This window comes from Rhinoderma darwinii, chromosome 2 (assembly GCF_050947455.1).
Source record: "Rhinoderma darwinii isolate aRhiDar2 chromosome 2, aRhiDar2.hap1, whole genome shotgun sequence".
Lineage (NCBI taxonomy): Eukaryota > Metazoa > Chordata > Amphibia > Anura > Rhinodermatidae > Rhinoderma > Rhinoderma darwinii.
The window spans coordinates 231,847,066-231,872,280 of record NC_134688.1 but is presented as its reverse complement, the minus strand read 5'-3'; the positions used below and the strand labels follow the sequence as shown (position 1 = coordinate 231,872,280).

The window sequence follows — 25,215 nt, the reverse complement described above, 5'->3', positions numbered from 1 at the left end:
GTAAATAATCACAGTATGGAATCAGTGTATCGCAATACACATAGTAACTTAATATGGATTGAATACACTGGCACTACATGGTGCACAGTATTATAAACAAGGTATATGTAGCGTCCATGGCCACAGTCCGTCGAGTTTACTCAATTCCCGACAGCCGCAGCCATGGATCCGTGAGCGCTGGTCCCCATCTCCTTCCTAGGAGACACCAGCGCTCTCTTCCGCTCCGGTCTACGGTGTCCCGTAGGGTGCGCGCGCACGCTCGTGCCCGCTCTTAAAGGGCCAGCGCACGCACCTGTAAAACAATCATCATTATCAACCACATGATTTCCTGGTCTATAAGAAGGCCCCAGCCCTTCTGATCCTTGCCGGAGCGTTGTCAGCAGTGGTGTAGCTATAGAGGTCGCAGCGGTCGCAATTGCGACCGGGCCCAGAAGCCAGGGGGGCCCGCAGCCCCCCGCACCACATCAATGAAAAGTTACTATAGTAACTGGGGCCTATGTAATAAACTACACGGGCCCCTGTTACTATGGTAACTGACAGTACTTACCCCTCCTCTTCCTGGAGCGCATCAGAGGTTCTGACATCACAGCGCTATGCGCAGCGCATAACGTCACGATGCTATGCACTGCGCACAGCATCCCGACACTTGGAGTGAGGACCTGCTGCCGAAGAGGTGGTAAGTTTAATGTTAGTTTCTTGCTGATGGGCTGGGGTCCGACACCCGGGACCCCCGCTAATCAGCTGTTTTGAAGGGGTTGCAGCCGCTCGTACGAGTGCTGTTTCCCCTTCATTCCGGTCACTTTCTCACACTGAATCGCCGACACGGACGTGTCAGCGATTCACAGTGTGAGCAAGTGAGGGAAATGAAGAGGAAGTAGCACTCGTACGAAAACTGGTTTGCGGACACCATACGACCATTCCGATGTTGTGAAGTGCCAAAACACTGTCAACACCCCCCAAAATTACTCTTTTTAAGAAATTAGACCCCCCCCCCCCAGGTATGTGTTTAGTGACATAAAAGATTCTAGTCCTCTCAATTTTTTCCATCAGTCAAGGAAAAAAAATAAAACTGCCATTTTTTTCCCCCAAATACGTGAATTGAGGTGGCCTTTTTTTACATCTAATGCATGCCACTGGGCAAACACACCTGAATACATATTTGTCAATTTTGTGCCGACTTCAACGATAACAAATATGTGTGCATTTCATACACGCTGGGCGCAAGGCAGAGCTTAAAATGAATGGCGCGTAAACTGGATTTTTGGAAAGCAAATTTTCCAAAGCTGGATCTTTGTGTATAAAGTCGCCGTGTAGCCCCAAGCCTAAAACTGAACAATACACACACACACATATATAACACACACACACACACACACACACACACACACACACACACACAGTGAAGGAAATAAGTATTTGATCCCTTGCTGATTTTGTAAGTTTGCCCACTGTCAAAGACATGAACAGTCTAGAATTTTTAGGCTAGGTTAATTTTACCAGTGAGAGATAGATTATATATATATATATATATATATATAAAAAAAAAAAAAGAAAATCACATTGTCAAAATTATATATATTTATTTGCATTGTGCACAGAGAAATAAGTATTTGATCCCCTACCAACCATTAAGAGTTCAGCCTCCTCCAGACCAGTTACACGCTCCAAATCAACTTGGTGTCTGCATTAAAGACAGCTGTCTTAAATGGTCACATGTATAAAAGACTCCTGTCCACAGACTCAATTAATCAGTCTGACTCTAACCTCTACAACATGGGCAAGACCAAAGAGCTTTCTAAGGATGTCAAGGACAAGATCATAGACCTGCACAAGGCTGGAATGGGCTACAAAACCATAAGTAAGACGCTGGGTGAGAAGGAGACAACTGTTGGTGCAATAGTAAGAAAATGGAAGACATACAAAATGACTGTCAATCGACATCGATCTGGGGCTCCATGCAAAATCTCACCTCATGGGGTATCCTTGATCCTGAGGAAGGTGAGAGCTCAGCCGAAAACTACACAGGGGGAACTTGTTAATGATCTCAAGGCAGCTGGGACCACAGTCACCAAGAAAACCATTGGTAACACATTACGCCGTAATGGATTAAAATACTGCAGTGCCCGAAAGGTCACCCTGCTCAAGAAGGCACATGTACAGGCCCGTCTGAAGTTTGCAAATGAACATCTGGATGATTCTAAGAGTGATTGGGAGAAGATGCTGTGGTCAGATGAGACTAAAATTGAGCTCTTTGGCATTAACTCAACTCGCCGTGTTTGGAGGAAGAGAAATGCTGCCTATGACCCAAAGAACACCGTCCCCACTGTCAAGCATGGAGGTGGAAACATTATGTTTTGGGGGTGTTTCTCTGCTAAGCGCATAGGACTACTTCATCCATTCTCCCATTGATGCGGTGGAGTCATGTACCGTCAAATCCTGAGTGACTACCTCCTTCCCTCCACCAGGACATTAAAAATGGCTCGTGGCTGGGTCTTCCAGCACGTCAATGACCCGAAACAGTCTCCAGACCTTCATCCCATCGAAAACTTATGGAGGGAGCTGAAGATCCGAGTTGCCAAGCAACAGCCTCGAAATCTTAATGATTTACAGATGATCTGCAAAGGAGTGGGCCAAAATTCCATCTAACGTGTGCAAACCTCATCATCAACTACAAAAAACGTATGACTGCTGTGCTTGTTTGCCAAAGGGATCAAATACTTATTTCTCTGTGCACAATGCAAATAAATATATATCATTTTGACTATGTGATTTTCTTTTTTTTTTTAATGTAATCTATCTCTCACTGGTAAAATTAACCTAGCCTAAAAATTCTACACTGTTCATGTCTTTGACAGTGGGCAAACTTACAAAATCAGCAAGGGATCAAATACTTATTTCCTTCACTGTATATGTATATATATATATATATATACACACATACATATATATATATATATATATATATATATATATATATATATACACACACATATACATACACACATACACCCGTTCAAAAGTTTAGGGTCACTTAGAAATTTCCTTATTTTTGAAAGAAAAGCAGTTTTTTTTGTAAAGGATCTGCCAGGCACAGCTTTGGGGTTAAAGCCCATAGATAATCAGTCTGCACCTGCTTCTATGTCTGTGAGACTGACTCCATCTTCCACCACTCAGGGTGGCAGGCTTAGGAGTGGGAGAACCTATCACAGCCTGGCCAGACGGAGCTAACTCCCGCCCTCTGTCTATTTATACCTGCCTTTCCTGTTCCTCCTTTGCTTGTGATTCTTCTCGTTTGGTTTCCTGGCCCGGCTGCAGCTTCTTGTACCATTGTCCTTGCTTCATATTGACCCCGGCTTGCTGACTACTCTCCTGCTCTGCGTTTGGCACCTCGTACTCTCCTGGTTAGACTCGGCTTGTTCACTTCTCTTGTTGCTCACGGTGTTGCCGTGGGCAACTGCCCCTTTCACCCACTAGCTCTGTGTACCCTTGTCTGTTTGTCTGTCGTGCACTTCTTGAGCGTAGGGACCGTCACCCAGTTGTACCCCGTCGCCTAGGGCTGGTCGTTGCAAGTAGGCAGGGACTGAGTGGTGGGTAGATTAGGGCTCACTTGTCTGTCTCCCCACCCCCGTCATTACATTTTTCAATGAAGATAACATTAATCAGAAATACACTCTATACATTGTTAATGTGCTAAATGACTATTCTAGCTGCAATTGTCTGGTTTTTAATGCAATATCTACATAGGTGTATAGAGGCCCATTTCCAGCAACCATCACTCCAGTGTTCTAATGGTACATTGTGTTTGCTAACTGTGTTAGAAGGCTAATGGATGATTAGAAAACACTTGAAACCCCCTTGTGCAATTATGTTAGCACCGCTGTAAACAGTTTTGCTGTTTAGAGGAGCTATAAAACTGACCTTCCTTTAAGCTAGTTGAGAATCTGGAGCATTACATTTGTGGGTTCGATTAAACTCTCAAAATGGCTAGAAAAAGAGAGCTTTCATGTGAAACTAGACAGTCTATTCTTGTTCTTAGAAATGAAGGCTATTCCATGCGAGAAATTGCCAAGAAACTGAAGATTTCCTACAACGGTGTGTACTACTCCCTTCAGAGGACAGTACAAACAGGCTCTAACCAGAGTAGAAAGAGAAGTGGGAGGCCCCGCTGCACAACTGAGCAACAAGACAAGTACATTAGAGTCTCTAGTTTGAGAAATAGTAGGAATGGATGCCTGCCTGCAAAAAGGCCCTTTTTAACAACTATAAGCAAAGTAAAATAACAAAATTTTTTAGTAGGCTATTAGAGAGAGACACACTACTTAGAAATTAAAACGTTCATGTCCACTGCTAACATTGACCAGCGTAGTGCAATGTGTACCAGCAAGGAGATACAGAGTGTCAGCGGCTGCAGCACGCCGCACTCAGACCAAGGTTCAGTATCAGAGGTCAGCAGTTAACAATTATTAAAATTTCAAGAAAGCCCCCCGACATGTTTCACTGCAGATGCAGCGTCTTCAGGGGTATCGGGGCTAATGACGGCGTGCCGCGGATTTCCCAGGGCTAAATACATAGGGAATTAGTTGCAGCGGTCACTTCAATAAGGCAAATGGCCAATAGAAGTTGAATTGGAAGGTCGAGCCTCCACATCAGTGGAGCATTATAAAAATCTTTATTTAACTGCTTTTTACTTATTTTTTTATTAGTCCCCCTAGGGGACTTGAAGCAACGATCATTGGATCGCTTGCATGATATACTGCAATACTAATGTATTCCAGTATATCGTCATTCTGACAGTCTCCTTTGAAGCCCTGCCGGAGGAGTACAAAGATGGCAGAGCTGGGGCCTTTATAACAGCCACTGTAAACGTCTCATGGTGCCGCAGGGTGGCGCGATGGTGTGTTTGAGGGAGCGCCCCCTGATTCTAAATGTAAATGCTGCGGTCGCAATTGATCCGCGTATTTAAGGTGTTAAATGGGTGAAATCAAAGTGATCTTTGATTCCGCCCATAGCAGTGAGGTGTCGGCTGTGTAACACAGCCGTCACCTGCTGTGTATGGAGCGAGCTCAATCTGTCAGTTCGCTCCATACTTCCCCCTTAATGGCTGCCACGTACCAGTACGTGACATGTCGTTAAGGGGTTAATATTCTAATTTTCTGAGAGACTAAGTTTTGTGTTTTCATTTTCAACGGTTAGCCATAATAAACATTAAAAGAAAAAAATGCTGGAAATAGATCACTCTGTGTGTAATAAATCTATATAATATAAGAGTGTCACTTTTTGAATTGAATTACTGAAATAAATTTACTTTTTGATATTCTAATTCATTGAGAAGGACTAGTATATTGAGCTAGTTCATTCTTTTTGTTCAGGAGTGTCAAGTCTGTTCAGACTGAGAACCACACCTCAAGCCTCTTCATACGTGACACAGAACGGGGTACTTTCCTCTTTCACATACAGATGTATCCAGCCTTGTCTGTCTGTATATGTCATTAAAGGACTCAAATATTTCACCATACAAATTCAATACAGCATCGCAACACCTAAGGCTGGGTTCACACGACCTATTTTCAGACGTAAACGAGGGGTATTATGCCTCGTTTTACGTCTGAAAATAGGGCTACAATACGTCGGCAAACATCTGCCCATTCATTTGAATGGGTTTGCCGACGTACTGTGCAGACGACCTGTTATTTACGTGTCGTCGTTTGACAGCTGTCAAACGACGACGCGTAAAAATACAGCCTCGTCAAAAGAAGTGCAGGACACTTCTTTGGACGTTTTTGGAGCCGTTATCTCATAGACTCCAATGAAAACAGCTCCAAAAACGGACGTAAAAAACGCCGCGAAAAACGCAGCGAAAAATGCGAGTTGGTCAAAAAACGTCTGAAAAGCAGGGTCTGTTTTCCCTTGAAAACAGCTCTGGATTTTCAGACGTTTTTGGTCACTACGTGTGCACATACCCTAAGGCTGGGTTCACACGACCTATTTTCAGGCGTAAACGAGGCGTATTATGCCTCCTTTTACGCCTGAAAATAGGGCTACAATACGTCGGCAAACATCTGCCCATTCATTTGAATGGGTTTGCCGACGTATTGTGCAGACGACCTGTAATTTACGCGTCGTCGTTTGACAGCTGTCAAACGACGACGCGTAAATGGACTGCCTCGGCAAAGAAGTGCAGGGCACTTCTTTGCCACGTAATTTGAGCTGTTCTTCATTGAACTCAATGAAGCACAGCTCAAGATTTACGAGCGTCGGACGGCTCGAAAAAATGCGAGGAGGAGCATTTACGTGTGAAACGAGGCAGCTGTTAACAGTCTGTCTTTTCACACGTAAATGCCTCTCATCATGTGAACATACCCTAACCGTGCAACTGGCACCTTTATATAAGCAATGATAATACTGTGAAGCCACCGCCCATCCCTTATAAATAGTAGGTATAAAGCGGAGTTCACACGGGGCAGATACGCTGCATAATAGCACGCAGCATATCCGCCTTGTGCGCTTCAGGGAATTCCAGGTGAAAAACGGCACCAAACTGTAGTGCAGTTTATCCCCCGGAATATCCGCTGCAGAAAACTGCAGCACTTCGCTGGCCAGCTAGCAGGCCGGCCTCCTGGGATGATGTTTCATTTCATGTGACCGCGCTACAGCCTGTGATTGGCTGCAGCGGTCACATGGGATAAAAAAAGGTCATCCCAGGAGGCTGCGCTGGAGGGAAAAACACAGACCTCTGGGTAAGTATAAGATTTATTTATTTATTTTTCCTGAGTTGCGATTTTTGCGGCGGAATCGCTGCGAACCTGCCACAAAAAACCACAACAACTGCTATTTGTTGCGAGTTTTACCTCCCCATTGAGTTCAATGTTTAAAACCCGCAACAAATTAACAGAATTTACGCAAATACAATTGACATGCTGCGGAATAAAACTATGCACCGCAGGTCAATTTCTGAGTGTTTTTTCCCACTCAGTATTTACGCAGCGTGCGGATGCAATTTGTTTTATTTCATCCACTTTGCTGCTACTGTATTTGCTGCAGTATTTACGTAACGTGTGAACTGACCCTAAGGGTATGTTCACACGCTGTGTTTTCAGGTGTATTTCTGGGCATAAATGCCCTGAAATACGCCCGGAAAAAACGGTAGCTTAACGCCTACAAACATATGCCCATTGAATTCAAACGGGAAAAACAGCGTTTCACTCAGACGGGGCGTTTTTTTATGCCGCCATTTTTAAATGCGGCACGTCAAAATACACCCCATAAAAAGTAGTAGCATGTCACTTCTTGAGCAGTTTTTCATTGTGTCAATAGAAAAACAACTCCAAAAAAAAACTCCTAAAAATTAAAACAAAAAATTGTTTTCAACTTCAAAAACGGCTCAAAAATCTGAGGCCGATTTCTCTGAAAACAGCACTGCAATTTTCAACCGTTTTTGACTCCGCGTGTAAACATACCCTAAGGCCTTATTCACACAAACTTGTCAGTTTTTTACGCATAAAAAATGCAGCATTTTTCTTGCGTTGCAGTTCCATGTGGCATCAGTTCAGTGTGGCATCAGGTGCGTGTCTGCGTTTTTTACGCTCGTATGCCATCCGTATGGCATGAGTTTTTTAAGTCAGCAAAAAAAAAAACCTTCCGTATGCTTCCGTTGCTAATGGTTTCAGTCTGTCTCCGTTCCGTATGGTTTCACATTTTTTCAACGGAATAAATTGTGTAGTAGACTGCGCTATTGTTTCCAGCGAAAAAAAAGGAAACCTTATGGAAAAGAGAGGTTACTTCCAGTAAAAGGACGTACGAGTGACAGCGTGCACCGAGAAGTCTCTGACAGTTGACACTCCACTGTTACTGGCCAGCGGTCCATTGCCGCTGATTTCGTCATTTAACCCCTTAAACCCCTTAACCCCGATAGATTGCGATCGCCGCATTTAAGGGGGTTTGTAGCACATCGGCACCCGCCATGATGCGATCGCGGGGTTTGCCGATGGTTGGCATGGCAACCACAGGCCAGACAATGGCTTCTGGGTCTGCCATGTACAGAAGCCTAAGTCTTACTATAGGAAAAATTAAAATCGTCAAAAAAAGTACACATATTTTCTATCACAGCGTTCGTAAACAACCCAAACTATAAAACGATCAATATTATATAAATTATAAAAACACCCCTGACAAAATATAGAATAAAAGTGATAAAAAAAAAGTCGCATGTACCCCAAAATAGTACCAATAAAAACTACAACCCGTCCCGCAAAAAAACAAGCCTATAGGCTGGGTTCCCACATAGCGCAAACACTGTGGAATTTCCGCAACAGAATTCTCATTTCATACGTCAGCGTCATACACTTCTCTCCACAACGCCCACTTGGTCAAAAGTAAAAACACGCCCAGTTGGGCATTAAGAAAGTCATTAGCATGAAGCTAAAATAGGTCATACCTTGGTGATAATTTATTGTTTTTCTAAATCAAAAACACTGCTGTAATCTACATTACAGCGCCGATCACATTATTTAGGAGATAGGGCACTTATAATGTGGTGACAGAGTCTCTAAGTTACATGAAAATCACATCATGAGGCCCCATGCACACGGCGTGCCCGTAATGATGGACCGGGATTGCGGGCACGGCGGGCCGGCGACGGCCGTGGACAGCGGACCGCATTCTCGGCCCGTGCTGGGAGAACAGCCCTTAAAATGCAAAAGATAGGACATGTTCTATCTTTTGTGGTGCACTTCTACGGCCCGGACACCTTCCTGCAAATAAATGGGGAGGTGTCGGTAATTGCAGACCGTAATTACATTCCACAATTACGGATGATTTTTTACGGTCGTGTGCATGGGGCCTGACTTCAGTTGAGCAGTACAAGTGAAAGTCCATTTTTAGCACTATGCATTCACACCAGAGCTGCCTCAAGTTTCCTTTATTAGCGGTTACACATCAGATTATATGACCTTTAAAGGAAGGGTGTAGCGAAAAAAAAATTCTGTATATTAATTTGCTTTTAGTGTTTTATTAAAAAAATTGAAATTTATTTGTGTGTTTGTGTTTTACTTTTTTTTATTTTCTAACTTTTTCTTCTCTATGGGGGCTGCCATTTTTTTTTTCATCTCTGTATGTGTCGATTAACGACACATACAGAGATGGAATACGGCACATACATCCCCATAGTGAATGGAATGGGTCCCGTTCGCATTCTCTATGGTGTACGCCGTCTGTGCGCCGCTCCCACACAGTCCAAATGGAAGGTCTTCGGCCGAGCGACATCCGGCGCCATTTTCTTGTGGACCGGAAGCCGCAGTCGGACAGTAAGATTACTACTTCCGGTCGCGGCTTCCGGACATGTGTTATGAAGCAAGCACTAGGAGCGGAGGGAGCAGACGGACCGGAGGGAGCGGCGGCGGCAGGAGCAGGTAAGTTATGTCTGTGTTTGTTCGTGTTTTAATGTGTGATTACCACTGTATGTAAACCTACTGTGTATTCACTCAAAAAATGGCGACACACAGTGTAGGAGGTTTGAACGTTCAATCCCCTCCTTTCTCCTGGCACTAGCCAGGATAAAGAAGGGGAGATTGTTTGAGGACGCTAGAGCATGTGTGTCTTCTCAAATTTTGCAGCATAAAGCAATGTGGTTGCTTTACCAAATGCCAATGCTGCAATTTTGGGAATTGCTCCCTCTAGTGACCAGCACAGGGAAATGTTATAAATTAGAATCTAATTTATAATATTTCCTGACTAGTGAAAAAATTAGAATATTTAATCATTTATACACTAACTGTTTAACTAAAGAAAAAAAAAAAAAAAGCGACATTCCCTTTAAAATTACAGATTTGTTGTTCCACATTTGTTTAAGCAATTGGAAGATTCTAGACAGTCACTAAACTTGTTCAAGGTATATCTATAATTCTATATTGTAGCATAATAGGTTAAAATTGACACTTTTTTTAGTGGTGTTTTTTTTTTTTTTACAACCTTACAAACTGCTACTATGCTGTTTTTCTACATTTTTTCAGTTGCTTTTTGTTTTGCCAAATAAAACATTGCCTCCTCCCTTAGGCCTTGTTCCCACAGTCCAGATATTCTGCAGATTTTGTATGTTTTTAAAGCTAAAACAAAGAACTGAATCTACACAAGAGAAATACTGTAAATAGAAAGGCGTTCTAGGTCTGCTGTACTGGATCCAATTCTGGTTTTGGCTTAAAAAATTGCATACAAAATCTGCACTGTATGGCTTTACGGTCTAGTCACACGTGGCAGTTTTGTTGCAAAATTTTTTCGGAACTGAAAATCAGTTTTTCATCCGAATAGCACTTTCCAAAATCCATGTACCTCCTGCAGAAACAACCACATTCTAATGATTGGAACTAATTTTCCGTCGCTGAAATTCGTGCAAATCAGTCCTTAGGCCTTATTCACACGAGCGCTGCGCATCTCGGACATGAAAAACTGCAGTTTTTCACGTCCGATGTGCATCCGTGCTTAGCTCTGCGGGACGCGATGTCACGCATCCCCCATAGTTAAGAGTCTATGGAGGGATGTGTGATGCGTGAAAAGATAGGACATGTCCTATTTACGCACGGACCAGTCACACGGTCCGTTGAAACAACGACTGTGTGAACGGCCAGATTGAATTACATAGGTCCGTGGGATGGCCGCTGTTTCAGCGGCCGTCCCACGGACGTTTAACACGTTCGTGTGAATCAGGCCTTAATGACCAGCCTATTTTAAACCTTAATGACCAAGCTATTTTATAAGTTTTTCCATCGTCGCATTCCAAGAGCTATAACTTTTTATTTTTGCGTCGACATAGGTGTATAAGGTCTTGTTTTTTTTAATAGCACCATTTTTGGGGGGGGGGAATAGAAAAAAAACCCATAAATATAATAAAAAAAATATAGATTTTGTATGTTTTACTACTTTTACACAGTAAAAACACTTTTTTCAAAATTTGTTTTTGTGTCTCCATATTCGAAGAGCAAGAACTTTTTTTATTGTTCCGCCGATGCAGTTGTAGGAGTGCTTTTTTTTTGCAGGACGACTTGTAGCTTTTATTCATACCATTTTGGAGTAGATGCGACTTTTTGATCACTTTTTAATCACATTTTTTTTTAAGGCAGGATTCACAGAAAACAACAATTTTTCCATTATTTTTTACGACGTTCACCGTGCGGGTTAAATAATGTAATAGCTTTATAGTTGGGGTCGTTACGAACGCGTCGATACCAAATGTGTAACTTTTTTACTTTATTTTGTTTTTTTAATAGTAAAGCATTTTGTAAGGAGAAAAAGTGGGTTTTTCATTTTTTTTTCACATTTTTTTTATCAACTTTATTAAACTTTTTTTTACTTTTTTACTACTCCTACTAGGGGACTTTAATATGCGATCACCCGATCACTTTTATAATACACTGCAATACTTTTGTATTGCAGTACATTACTGCCTGTCCCTTTAAAACGGACAGGCATCTGTTAGGCCATGCCTCTGGCATAACCTAGCAGGCATTAACTGCAGGCAGACCTGGGGGCCTTTATTAGGCCCCCGGCTCCCATAGAAGGCACAGACACTTGGCGATCTTATCGCCGGGTGCCGGTGGGATAAGAGGGATCTCCTTCCCTCTCTCCAAAACAACTCCGATGCGGCGCTAGCTATTGAGCGCCGCATCTGAGGGGTTAAACGGGTGAGATCGATACGAATATCGCTCTCACCCGTTCGAGCAGGGATGCCCCTAGCCCTCCACTACCTCTGGTAGCGGAGACCAGGAAGATTTAACGGCTCCCTGCTCGGTTTATTTATTCTGATGCAGCACCGTGAAAAGGCGTATGCATCAGAATAAAGCCCATTAGTGACCACCATGAAAAGGCGTATGCATCAGAATAAAGCCCATTAGTGGCCACCGTAAAAAGGCGTATTGGCGGTCACTAACTGGTTAAGCCATGATCACATGCAGTATTTGTCTCAGTTTATTTTAGACATATACAGGAGTAGACACAAAAGAAAGGAGATGCTTCTGTCTTTTCTTAATACCTTTCCTTCATTGTGTGTGTAATTGTGTGAGTCTGTGTGTGATTGTGCGTGTGTGAGAGTTATCCTGGTCTAAAGTGGTCTTGAATGCACCTGTACCAGGCACAGAATTTCACATTAAGGCCCCATGTACACGACCATAGATTTTACGGATCAATTAATTTCTATGGCCGACTGACACCTTCCCGTATATTTACAGGAAGGTGCCTGGGCAGTAAAAAGCTTCCGTAAAAATTAGGACATGTTCTATTTTATTTTTATTTTTTTTACTGACTGTGCTCCCATATTTTATAATGGGAGCACGGCCCGCAAATGCGGATGACGGTCGCAGCCATAATCACGGACCGGGATTACGGCTTCAGCAGTGTACAGGGGGCCTTAGAGGAATTATTTATCAGCAACATTTCTAACAAGAACAATGACTTACTCGATTCCCATCTTCAGTCCATACATTAAGATTGCATTGATCACGGTGTTAATGACGGTTACCAATATACCAGTAAAAACCTGAGGCCACATTATATTCTAAAAAGGAAAAAATATTTTTCTGGGTTAGTTGCGGACAATAACTGAAAAAAATATAGAAGAGGCACTTTTAGATTGGCTTATATATTTACACATAAAATGGGGAAAGAAGATGGCACTGTCTAATGCAGAGCCATCTGTAAATACAGGTCCTTCTCAATGAATTAGAATAGCATCAAAAAGTTAATTTAATTTCAGTAATTCAATTCAAAGAGTGAAACTCCTATATTATATAGATTCATTACACACAGTGTGATCTATTTCCAGCATTTTTTTTTTTTTTTTAACGTTGAAGATTATGACCAACCCAAAATTTAGTCTCCCAGAAGATTAGAATATTACATAAGCCCAATTTCAAAAAATATTCTTAATACCGAAATGTTGGCCTACTGAAAAGTATTTACAGTATATGCACTGAATATTTGGTCGGGGCTCCTTTTGCATGAATTACTGCATCAATGCGGCGTGGCATGGAGGCGATCAGCCTGTGGCACTGCTGAGGTGTTATGGAAGCTGAGGTTGCTTTGATAGCGGCCTCCAGCTCGTCTGCATTGTTGGGTCTGGTGTCTCATCTTCCTCTTGACTATACCCTATAGATTCTCTATGGGGTTTAGGTCAGGCGAGTTTGTTGGCCAATCAAGCGCAGTGATACTGTGGTTATTAAACCAGGTATTGGTACTTTTGGCAGTGTGGGCAGGTGCCAAGTCCTGCTGGAAAATGAAATCAGCATCTCCATAAAGCTTGTCAGCAGAGGGAAGCATGAAGTGCTCTAAAATATCCTGGTAGACGGCTGCGTTGACTCTGGACTTGATATAACACAGTGGATTAACACCAGCAGATGACATGGCTCCCCAAACCATGACTGACTGTGGAAACTTCACACTGGACCACAAGCAACTTGGATTTAAGTGCCTCTCCACTCTTCCTCCAGACTCTGGGACCTGGATTTCCAAATGAAATGCACAATTTACTTTCACCTGAACAGAGGACTTTGAACCACTGAGCAACAGACCAGTACTTTTTGTGCTTCGCTCAGGTAAGACGCTTCTGACATTGTCTCTGGGTCATGAGTGGCTTGACACAAGGAATGTGACAGTTGTAGCCCATGTCCTGGATACGTCTGTGTGTGGTGGCTCTTGAAGCACTGACTCCAGCCTCAGTCCACTCCTTGTGAATCTCACCCAGATTCTTGAATGGCCTTTTCTTGACAATCCTTTCAAGGCTACGGTTATCCCTGTTGCTTGTGCACCTTTTTCTACTACACTTTTTCCTTCCTCTCAACTTTCCATTAATCTGCTTGGATACAGCACTCTGTGAACAGCCAGCTTCCTTGTGGAGGGTGTCAATGACTGTCCTTTGGACAACTGTCAAGTCAGCAGTCTTCCCCATGATTGTGTAGCTACTGAACCAGACTGTTGGACCATTTAAAGGCTTTGGAAACCTTTGCATGTGTTGTGTGGATTAGCTGATTAGAGTACGACACCATGAGTCTACAATCTTGAACTTTTACCCAATATTCTAATTTTCGGAGAAACTCAATTTTGGGTTTTCATTAACTATTAGCCACAATCATCAACATTAAAAGAAAAAAAAAAAAGAAAATGCCGGAAATAGATCACTCTGTGTGTCAGGGGCGTAACTAGGAAAGACTGGGCCCCATAGCAAACTTTTGACTGGGCCCCCCCCCTTGTAGATAGTGCCTTTTTTACAGCCCCCCCTGTAGATAACGCCATACAGTCCCCCCTGTAGACTGTGTGGCGTTATCTACAGGGGGGACTGTGTGGCATTATCTACAGGGGGGGGCGCTGTATGGCGTTATCTACAGGGGGACAGAGCCCCCACTGTAGAGAACGCGATACAGCCCCCACTGTAGAGAACGCGATACAACCCCCCCCTGTAGGGAACGCCATACAGCCCCCCCCTGTAGGGAATGCCATACAGCCCCCCGCGTAGGAAACGCCATACAGCGCCCCCCCCCCTGCAGGGAAAGCCATACAGCGCCCCCCCCCTGCAGGGAAAGCTATACAGCGCCCCCCCCCCTGCAGGGAACGCCATACACCCCCCCCTGCAGGGAACGCCATACAGCGCCCCCCCCCCCCCCAAATAAAATGCGACCTATAGTGTGTCCTACAAATAACATGCATCCCCTATCCACAGGACAGGGGATACATGTGTGATCACTGGCATTGATAGGGAGAACGGGGGACTCCAAGACTAACCTCTGACTTCCGGCGTCTGTGTCGGCAGCTCAATAAAAAACGAAAGGAGCGTTGGTCACGCATTCGCACAAGCGCGACCTGCGCTCCATTCATTTCTACGGAGCTGCCGACACAGACCCCGGAAGTCCGAGGTTAGTGATGGAGAACTTCGGGGGGACTTTCAGTCCCCCGTTCTCCTTATCGCTGCCAGCGATCACACATGTATCCCCTGTCCTGTGGATAGGGGATACATGTCTTTTGTTTAATGGCAGAGCGGGGAGATACCTACCTGCTCTGCCGTAGTGTTCAGTGGCGTCCCGCTGTAGCAGCCATAGCGGCTGCTAGCGGAGCCTGCGGCCATGTTGGGGGCCCGTGCCGGCGGGCTACACGGGCCCCCTCATGCCGCGGGCCCCGTAGCAGTCGCTACGGCTGCTACGGCGGTAGTTACGCCACTGCTGTGTGTAATGAATCACTTTTTGAATTGAATTACTGAAGTAAATTAACTTTTTGATGATCTAATTAAGAAGGACCTGTACTAGTAGTCATCTCATTTCAGTGGAACAACATTTTTTTCCTGCCTTGCAGAAGTGGAGAAAACTAATCTTGGTATCAGTCGCAACCAGACACATATAGGCATGCCAAATATATATATAGCTCAGTTACAGATGTTTCTTTCCTTTAAGTGTACTTCCACTTTCACTGAAAAACAATAGTGCAGGAGTGTGTTTAATCACTTTTATATTTACTATATATATATATATATATATATATATATATATATATATATACACACACACACACACACACACACACACACCCATGATTTGCTAATGATATACAGTACCAGTCAAAAGTTGAAACACCTTTTCATTCCATGGTTTTACTTCTTATTTTCTACATTGTAGATTCATATTGAAGACATGATAACAAAGGAGGAACACATATGGAATTAAAGTAAACAAAACAGTGTTAAACAAACCAGAATTTGTTTTTCATTTTAGAATGTTCAAAGTAGCCCCCTTTTGCTTCGATGACTACTTTGCACACTTGCCATTCTCTCAATCAGCTTCATGAGGTAATCATCTGCGTTGTTCCTCAATTAACAGGCATGCCTTGTCAAGAGTTAATTTGTTGAATTTCTTGCCTTCATTACGTATTTGAGACCATCAGTTGTGTTGTGCAGGGGTAGGGTTGGTACAGACTTACATACAGTTTGATCTCCATGACGTACATGTACGCCATGGAGCCTTAGCACAAGGCAATTTATTAAATACAAGTACGCTATTTTTTTCTTAACGGATTATAGACTTTTTAAAAGAAAAACACACTAGTAAGTCAGCTAAAAAATATACTGTATTTTACCTGATTTTGTAAATATTTTGCTTGCAGTTGGTGAAGAAAAACTGCCTATAAAGGACATTGAAAAGATGGAAGATTTTAAAAAATTAATTAATTAAAAAAAAAGGTAAATTAAACATAAAATACCAGGTTTGTTGGCAATATACACATTGATACAGTCTTTTGTAATAGTTAAACGGATATTCCCATCTGGGACATTTATGGCATATCCACAGGATGTGCCATAAATGTCCAATAGATGCGGGTGCCAGACCCCTGTACTATCTTCTGACGCTAGGCCATGGTCACTGGCTGATGGGGTAGCTGGGTATCCCAAAAACCGCCAAGCGTGTTTTGTTATGCGGTTTCCAGAATACCAATAAAAGTAAATGGCAGTTCCAGGTACAGCATAGAGCTACACTTTTTCCTTAGCTCCTGAGTTCTGGAAACAGCATAGCTCGCCGCACTGTTTCCGTACCTCATATTCACTTTTATGAGAGTTCCAGAACCAGGTGAAGGTGCTGGAAAAAGTCCAGCAACAAAAGGTTGAAGGTTCGACCCATTGATGCGTGTGTGGAGCGAAGGCTAACCAGTCTGGTTCGATCACACAGCAGAGCTAATGTAGCACAAATTGCTGAAAATGTTAATGCTGACTAGGATAGGCGTCTGGACACAGTGCATTGTACTTTGGGGCTGCTTAGCCGCACACCAGTCAGAGTACCTGTGCTAACCTCTCTTCAATGCCAAAAGCGCCTACAATAGGCACGTGAGCATCAGTACTGGACAATGATGCAATGAAAGAAGTCGGACTGGTCTGATGAATCAGGTTCTCTTTTACATTATGTGGACGGCCAGGTGGTTTTTGTCACTTACCTGGGGAAGAGATGGCACTTGAACGCACTATGGGAAGAAGGCAAGCTGGTGGAGGCAGTGTTATGATCTGGTCAATGTTCCATTGGGATACCTCAGGTACGGACATTCATGTGGATGTTCCTTTGACACATACCACCCACCCAAACAGCGTTGCAGACCAAGTACACCTCTTAATGGCAACAGTAATCCCTAATTGCAGTTGCCTCTTTCAGCAGGATAATGTGTCCCAGCACACTCATGTTCCTCACGCTATTTCCTGAACTATTTTTGCAGAGTTTAAAAGGTGTTGGCTTGGCCTCCCAATTCCCCAGATCTCAATCCGCTCAAGAATCTGTGTGAAAGGGTTGAAAAAACAAGTCTGATCCATGTAGGCTCCACCTTACTAAGACTTAAATGATCTACTGCTAACATCTTGGTGCCAGATACCACAGGACACCTTCAGAGGTCTTGTGGAGTCCATGCCGCAACGGGTCAGAGCTGCATTGGTGGCACTAAGGGAGGATTTAGGGTCAGTTCACACATTGCGTAAATACAGTAGCAGCAAAGTGGATGAGAAAACAAATCTCATCCACACACTGCATAAATACGGTGCAGAAAAAAACAAAAAACCCTCAGAAATTGACCTGCGGTGAAGATTATTATTCCGCAGCTTGTCAATTGTATTTGCATAAAAACTGCTTATTTGTTGCGCGTTTTCCCCATTGAACTCAATGGGAAGTAAAATCCACAACATATAGCAGCTGTTGCGTTTTTTGCAAATCCGCAACTCAGAAAAAAATCCTTATACTTACCCAGAAGTCTTTGTTTCTTCCTCCAGGCCAGCCTTCTGGGATGACGCCTCATCCCATGTGACTGCCGCTGCAGCCAATGACAGGCTGCAACGGTCTCCTGGGATTAAACGACTTCCCAGGAGTCCGGCCTGCTAAGTCCTGTAGTTTTTCACAGCGGACATTCCAGGGGAAAAGCTGCACCACAGTTTGGTGCGGTCTTCCAGACGGAATTCCCTGCGGCGCACAGGGCAGATAAGCTGCATGCTCTTATGCAGCGTATCCGCCCCGTGTGAACTCATCCTTACTCAATATTAGGCAGGTGGTTAATGTTATGGCTGAAGGGTATAGGCTTAGGCCACGGCTAAACCTAGACTTTTTGTAGTCCTACATAATTTATTTGAACTATTGAGAGACAGCTGCAGTCCAAGATTGCATGCAACTCAATATACTCATTTGGATTTCAGCTGTAGCTCCATAAATAAAACCAATTATTTAGTACTACATAAAGTCTAGGTATAACCCTGGTCTTACTAGCAGAATGACATTCCTGCTAGCAGCAGGCACAATCCGCAGTCTGAGCGGGGCAACTTCACGGAAATCAAATACCTGATGACTCCCCTGCAGTCCATAAACAGCCTACATATTAACATTTGAAGTCTGAACTCCAGAGCAAACTATAAATTGCTATATACAGCGTATAAGTTGCTGATTTGCTTCAAAAAGAAAATGCAAAATAATTAGAGTTTTCTGTAGCTTCTTCAGTGTATGTGCACACTATGAGAGGCTTTTACGTCTGAAAAGACAGACTGTTTTCAGGAGAAAACAGCTGCCTCGTTTCAGACGTAAAAGCTCCTCCTCGCATTATGCGAGGCATCTGTGACGCTCGTAAATCTTGAGCTGCTCTTCATTGACTTCAATGAAGAACGGCTCAAATTACGTTGCAAAGAAGTGTCCTGCACTTCTTTGCCAAGGCAGTCAATTTACACGTCGTTGTTTGACAGCTGTCAAATGACGACGCGTAAATTACAGGTCGTCTGCACAGTACGTCGGCAAACCCATTCAAATGAATGTGCAGATGTTTGCCGACGTATTGGAGCCGTATTTTCAGGCGTAAATCGAGGCATAATACGCCTCGTTTACGCCTGAAAATAGGTCGTGTGAACCCAGCCTCAATCTAGCTGCAGATCACGGAGCAAATTTTCACCTGGCTTTGATTTCACTGACTTGTTAAAACAGTCTGCAATTCTCCAGCTATAAGGCCGGGTTCCCACGTAGTGTAAACGCTGCGGAGTTTCCACAACGGAATTCTGTGCGGAAATTCCGCAGCATTTACAGTAGCAGCAAAGTGGCTAAGATCAAGAAAATCTCATGCCCACACTGCAGAAAAAAAAACGCAGCGTAAGGGCGGATTACACGAGCGTATGCGTTTTTCGTGCGCAAAAGGCACTTGACAGCTCCGTGTGTCATGTTCATATGGTGCGCGGCTGCGTGCTTTTCGCGCAGCCGCCATCATTATGACACTCCGTTTGGATGTTTGTAAACAGAAAAGCACGTGGTGCTTTTCGGTTTACATTCATTCTTTTACTGCCGTTGCGCGAATAACGCGCGTCCCACGGAAGTGCTTCCGTGGGGCGCGCGTGATTTCCACGCACCCATTGACTTCAATGGGTGTGTGATGCGCAAAAAACGCCAAAATATAGAACCTGTTGTGAGTTCTACGCAGCGGACTCACGCTGCGCAAAAACCACGGACACTCTGCACTGCCACATAGACTTGTATAGGTCCGTGCGACCCGTGTGAAAATTACGCGGGTTGCACGGACGAAAATCACGTTCGTGTAAATCCGCCCTTAAGGTTAATAAATTCACCTGTGATGTGGAATTTAAATCCACAGCATGTCAAATGATGCTGCGTTTTTGTGGATTTTCCGTTGCGGGTTTTCCCCATTGAATTCAATGGAGGTACAAAACCTGCAACAGAAAGCCAAGTGACATGACTTTTGCAGCGGAATCGCAGTGGTTTCGCCGCCAAATGAAAAATCCCAACTCCGGAAATAGATACAAAAAACATACCGAGAACGCTCTCGTTCTTCCTGCAGTCTGGGCTCCTGGAATTTTGTTTCATCCCATGTGACCGCTGCAGACAATCACAGGCTGCAGAGTCACATGGCCTGTGACGTCATCTTAGGAGGCCGGACTACGCGCAGAGAAGAGGAAGGGGGTAAGTATAAAAGTTTTTTTTTTTTCAAGCGTGGTTTTAAGCAGCGGAAATTACGTTTAAAAAAACGCCACAGCATGGTGCGTTTTTTCGGATGGAAGGTGCTGCGGATTTCAGGTCTGATACGCTGCACAGTTTTTCCGCAGCGTATCCAACCTGTGGAATACAGGGCATGTATGTGCGGCTTGTAAGGGTAGGAACACACACAGCGTAAACACTGCCAATTTTCCGCAACTAATTAATTGCGGAAATTCTGCAGCGTTTTACAGTAGCAGAAGTGTGGGTGAGATTTCAACAAATCTCGTCCCCACACTACAGAAAAATGCCGCCAGCAAAAATGCACATAAATTGACTTGCAATGCGGTTTCTTCTACTTCAGCATGTCAATTAATTCTGTGGAATTGCAGCTCTTCTGTTGCATGTTTTCCAATGGAATTCAATGGGGTGCTTAAACCTGCAGCAAAATGGTGTGTGTTGCGATATTTGCGGCGGAATCACAGTGATTCCGCCGCAAAAATCGCAAGAAAGCAAAAAATAAAAAAAATAAAAAAAATTAATAACGTTACTTACCCAGAGTTCCCGGCTTCTTCTCCAGTCTGTCCTTCTTGGATGAAGTAGCAGGCCATGTGATCGCTGCATATGGCCTGCAATGTCATCCAGGGAGGCTGTAGCGGACGTCAAGGAGGGAGAGGTTAAGTATGTGCTATCATTTCCGCAGAAGAATTTCCACCCAAAAACAAAACGCACCACAGTGTTGGTGTTCAGGGAGGATATGCTGCGCAGCTTGATGCAGTTTAACCCCACTGAATACGCCGCGTGTTCCTACCCTGAAGGTAAAGCGCATCGCAAAACAATTCAAGTTAAAAACCACATATAATTTTGCCACTCATTTAGCCGAGCGGCCCGCTACCACAGCACGCCACGACAAATACACTTGCTAGTAACTGCTGATAAGCAAATACACTTTATTGAAAATTCGTTTCCCAGGATTAGAAAAACATTGTTTCTTTCATCCAAAAACAAAATCGCCACACTTGTCTATTGTCCGTGTCTGGTATTGCAGATCAGCTCTGTTAAAGTAAATAGGGCAGAGCTGCAATACCACACACAACCTGTGGACTGGTGCAATGCTTTTTATGGAAGTAAACCACCATGGTTTTTGCGGGACAACCCCTTTAACTACAACTTCAAGTCAGAAAAACATGGTAGGCACAGAGAAGCATAATCTAAAAAACAGAAGAATTATTAACTTTTACAGATTTACTGGATAACAAACGTGATACTTACCGGTAGCGCAATTGAAAATATTGCTACATATTTTTGCGTTAACCTAAAAAAAAAGAAAAGGGAGTTTTATCTTTAGTTTAAATAAACCTATTATATGACTGCAGTAATTCAGGGGGGACGAAAAGAGATTACCCAGATCTACATTAATAGATTAACCCATAAAGGCTATGTACATCTTTGCAGGGCATCTTTTTTTTTTTTTTTTAAGAACATGTTTGCCATTGTGTTTGGTGTAACTTTATAAATAGTTTATAAAACTTTTTTAACTTTTTTTTTTTTTGTTGGTACAGCTGCTCTGTATCATTCGCTATTACCTGAATCAGTCAGTCCCGCAGACCTGAAGTGATTGATTACAGGTGGATCCTGCGTGTCAGAGACACGTAGGACCTGCTGACACTGAGTATGTGCACACGCTTCTGGGTATGTGCACACGCTTAACAAAAAATGTCTGAAAACACGAAGCTGTTTTCAAGGGAAAACAGCTCCTGATTTTCAGACATTTTTTGAGCAACTCACGTTTTTCACTGCCGTTTTTGGCGCTGTTTTTCAATAGAGTCTATGAGAAAACGGCTCCAAAAACGTCCCAAGAAGTGTCCTGCACTTCTTTTGACGAGCCGTCATTTTACGCGCCGTCTTTTGACAGCTCGTCTGCACAGAACATCGTAAGACCCATTGCAAGCAATGGGCAGATGTTTGCCGACGTATTGGAGCTGTCTTTTCAGGCGTAATTCGAGGCGTAAGACGCCTCCATTACGTCTAAAAAGAGGTCGTGTGCACATACCCTCTAAGTTATGAACTTCGATGTGATAGATTACAGGTGGATCCCCACTGTCACCAAAGCAGTCAGTCCCGCGTATCTGACGGGAGCATGATTTAGCTCTAAATATAGCGGCAAGGTATGTAGAATACAGAGCAGCTGTATATAAAAAAAAAAAAAAATTTAAATCAACTATTTATAAAAGGTTACACCAAAAAGACACTGACTAACCAGTTTATAAAAAAAAAAAAGTCCAAGTCCGTTTTGCTGTAAAGGCCTGTAGATTTTTTTGTTTTGTTTGTGCTTCGCCCCATTCAGAGAGCCATAACTTTTTTTTTTTTATATGTCGACTAAGCCATATAAGGGGTTTTATTTTGGGGGATGATTTTTATTTTTCTTTTTTTTTTTTATTCTGTTTTTATTTATTTATTATAGGTGCATGACAACGAAATAACACATTGCACAATTCTGTAAAACATAGTATGACATGTGGGCACCCATGTAATTTATACAGTCATAGAAAACACGAAAGAAAGAAAGGGGGGCTGGAGAGGTGAGGAAAAGAGGGGAGGGGAGGGTGGAAAGGGGGAACTTATCCTCAGGGTCTATCCCATGGACTGACGTCCCAGACGAGGAGCATGAAAATCCAGTGACGCACAATATTAGGATATTAGATCAAGATACTCCGCAGAATTCTCAAAGCTTACCCACATAGACCATACTCGCATAAACTTATCATGAGTGTCCCGTAGAGAAGCCGTAAGCTCCTCCATCCGTTTCACTTCTTGGATCTTCTGAAACCAAAGGCGTATCGAGGGAGCCTCCACCCGTTTCCACATAGCCGGAATGCACGCACGTGCCGTGTTGATCAGATGTCGTACTATGGTTTTCTTGTATGTGGAGATCGGGATGTCACACAGATGAAGCAGGAAGAAGCCCGGAGATCTGGGCAGCGTGTAGTCAGTAAACCGAGATATTACAGTCCAAACCGTCTCCCAGAACGCTTTTAAATGCGGACACCCCCAGAACGTATGTAAGTGATCCCCGACCTCCACCCCGCATCTCCAACACATAGGAGATACCTCCGGGTAAAATTTATTAAGCCTGGAAGGGACCCTATACCACCTTGTCAGAATCTTGTATCCCGCCTCCTGAATTCTACTTGAGATCGAGGACTGGTGGGTCATTACATATAGTCGAGTACGATCCCCCTCGGTAAAACTCCTACCAAGATCCGTCTCCCACTTATGCCAAGTATGAGGGGTGTGAGTCTGCAGATGGGGAATTTATGAGACAGTAGTTTGCCGAAAGGGCGTGACTGACCGTGCCCGACATTGTGCATTGCATTTCAAATGGTGTAAGAGCACGCGAGAAATCAGCCGCCGGAGCGAGGGATAACAGAAAGTGGCGAAGCTGGGAGGCCTGCCAAGGCGGAAGGTGTCCCGGATCCACCCTGTCCACTAATTGCGCTGCCGTCTGCAATCAGTGATATAGTGGCGGACCTGTCTCTCCCCTACTAAGCGTTTGCGGGAGAACGGCCCGGGTTCACACCCCGGCCGAAAAGCGGGGTTGTCCAGTACTGGGTATAGCGGGGACGGGGAGATCCGTGGATGTTTTAACGCCTGCGCCGCAACACGCAAGGTGGGGCCTATAAGCGAGTGCGATTTTTCCGAGGTTGGGATCTGATCTAGTAACCACGGTGCCGCCGTGAGAGGTAGGGATATGAAGGATTGTTCCAACTTGACCCATGGTTTGGACTCGGCGTGTCTACACCAGTCCAAAATACGCGTCAAGTGTGCCGCCTGGTAATAACGGTGGATGTCCGGCAGGCCCAAACCACCGTCTGTTCTCGTGCGGGTCAGAATTGCTCGTGCAATACGTGCGGGTTTGTTCGACCAGATAAACTTAAGCATTAGAGAAGTGAGTGAGGTGAAGAAAAGATGTGGTATGTAGATAGGGAGAGCCTGAAAGATGTACAACAGCCGAGGCAGTACATTCATCTTGAATATGGCGCAATGACCAAACCAAGTGAAGGTCCCTTTCGACCATCTCTCAAGGTCTCCCTGAAGTGTCCGTAATATGTGCGGGTAGTTACAAGTATACAGGTGTGAGGGTCGACTTGTGAGCCGAATACAGAGATATTTAATGGAACTAGTCGCCCACTTAAAGGGGAAGGAATCCGCCAAGGCTGCCACCTCCTGAGGTCGGAAGGAGACATTGAGAGCCTCAGATTTTTGTAAATTAATTTTAAAAGTTAGACAGCGCTGCAAATGAACGGAATTCAGCCATCAAGTTCGGTACCGAAATACGGGACCGTGAGAGGAAAAACAATAAATCGTCTGCATATGCTGCGACTTTATGAGTCGTGGCCCCCACCTGTATCCCCGCAACATCTGGCTTGGCTCGGACATGGCATAAGAAGGGCTCCAGACATAGCGTAAAGATCAAAGGAGATAGTCGACAGCCCTGGTGGGGTCCGTTGGAAATGGGAAAGGGGGAGGAATGATGCCCGTTATCCCCCTCGGCATCGGTGAAGGTTGAGTACAGACTCAGAATCCAGCTGAGCATTCCCCGGCCCAAACCTATGTAAGATAAAGTCTCCTGGAGGAACGACCAGTCAATCCGGTCGAATGCTTTCTCGGCATCGGTGGAGAGCACAAAAGCTGGGACCGAGGAGGCGGTAATGTGCTCAATGATATTGACTGCTCGAATAGTACTATCTCTAGACTCTCTCGTTGGGAGGAAGCCTGTCTGATCCCCATGAATTATTGTCAATAAAAACGGTGCGATTCGGGTAGCCAAGATCCTTGAGAAAAAAGTTTTAAGTCTACATTTAGAAGGGAGATGGGTCGGTAACTACTACATTGGGCGGGATCTTTATCCTCCTTGGGGATTACTGTGATGAGAGTCCTCAACGTGTCTACAGGTAGCGATCTACCTTCTGTGATGGAATTAAACGCCGCCAAAAAAGGACTAGTGAGGAGAGTAGTAAGTTTTTTATAATATGCCAGAGAAAGACCATCGGGCCCTGGGGCCTTGCCGGTAGGCGAGTTCTTGAGAGCTGCAAGAAACTCCTCTGCCGTAAATCGGGATATCTAGACTAGATACCGCCTTTTGCGGTATCTTTTGTAATCCCGAGGATTGGAGATAAGATCTGATGACATCCCGTCTAGAACTCGGAAGCGGAATGCCTTCAGAGTCTTTGAGGTTGTACAACTTTAAATAATAGGCGCG

General features: G+C 44.0%; 1 protein-coding gene across 1 annotated transcript in view; it reads right to left on the bottom strand.

The window, feature by feature from the left end:
* The window catches only part of LOC142740998 (multidrug and toxin extrusion protein 2-like), a 106,540-nt gene that overhangs the window by 50,057 nt on the left and 31,268 nt on the right, over nt 1–25,215 (bottom strand). Inside the window, exons 3-5 of the mRNA XM_075850403.1 lie at nt 21,225–21,267; nt 16,102–16,146; nt 12,444–12,541 (exon numbers count right to left, since the gene is read on the bottom strand). Of these exons, the coding sequence (XP_075706518.1) occupies nt 12,444–12,541; nt 16,102–16,146; nt 21,225–21,267 (186 nt within the window). The remainder of the gene's footprint in view (nt 1–12,443; nt 12,542–16,101; nt 16,147–21,224; nt 21,268–25,215) is intronic.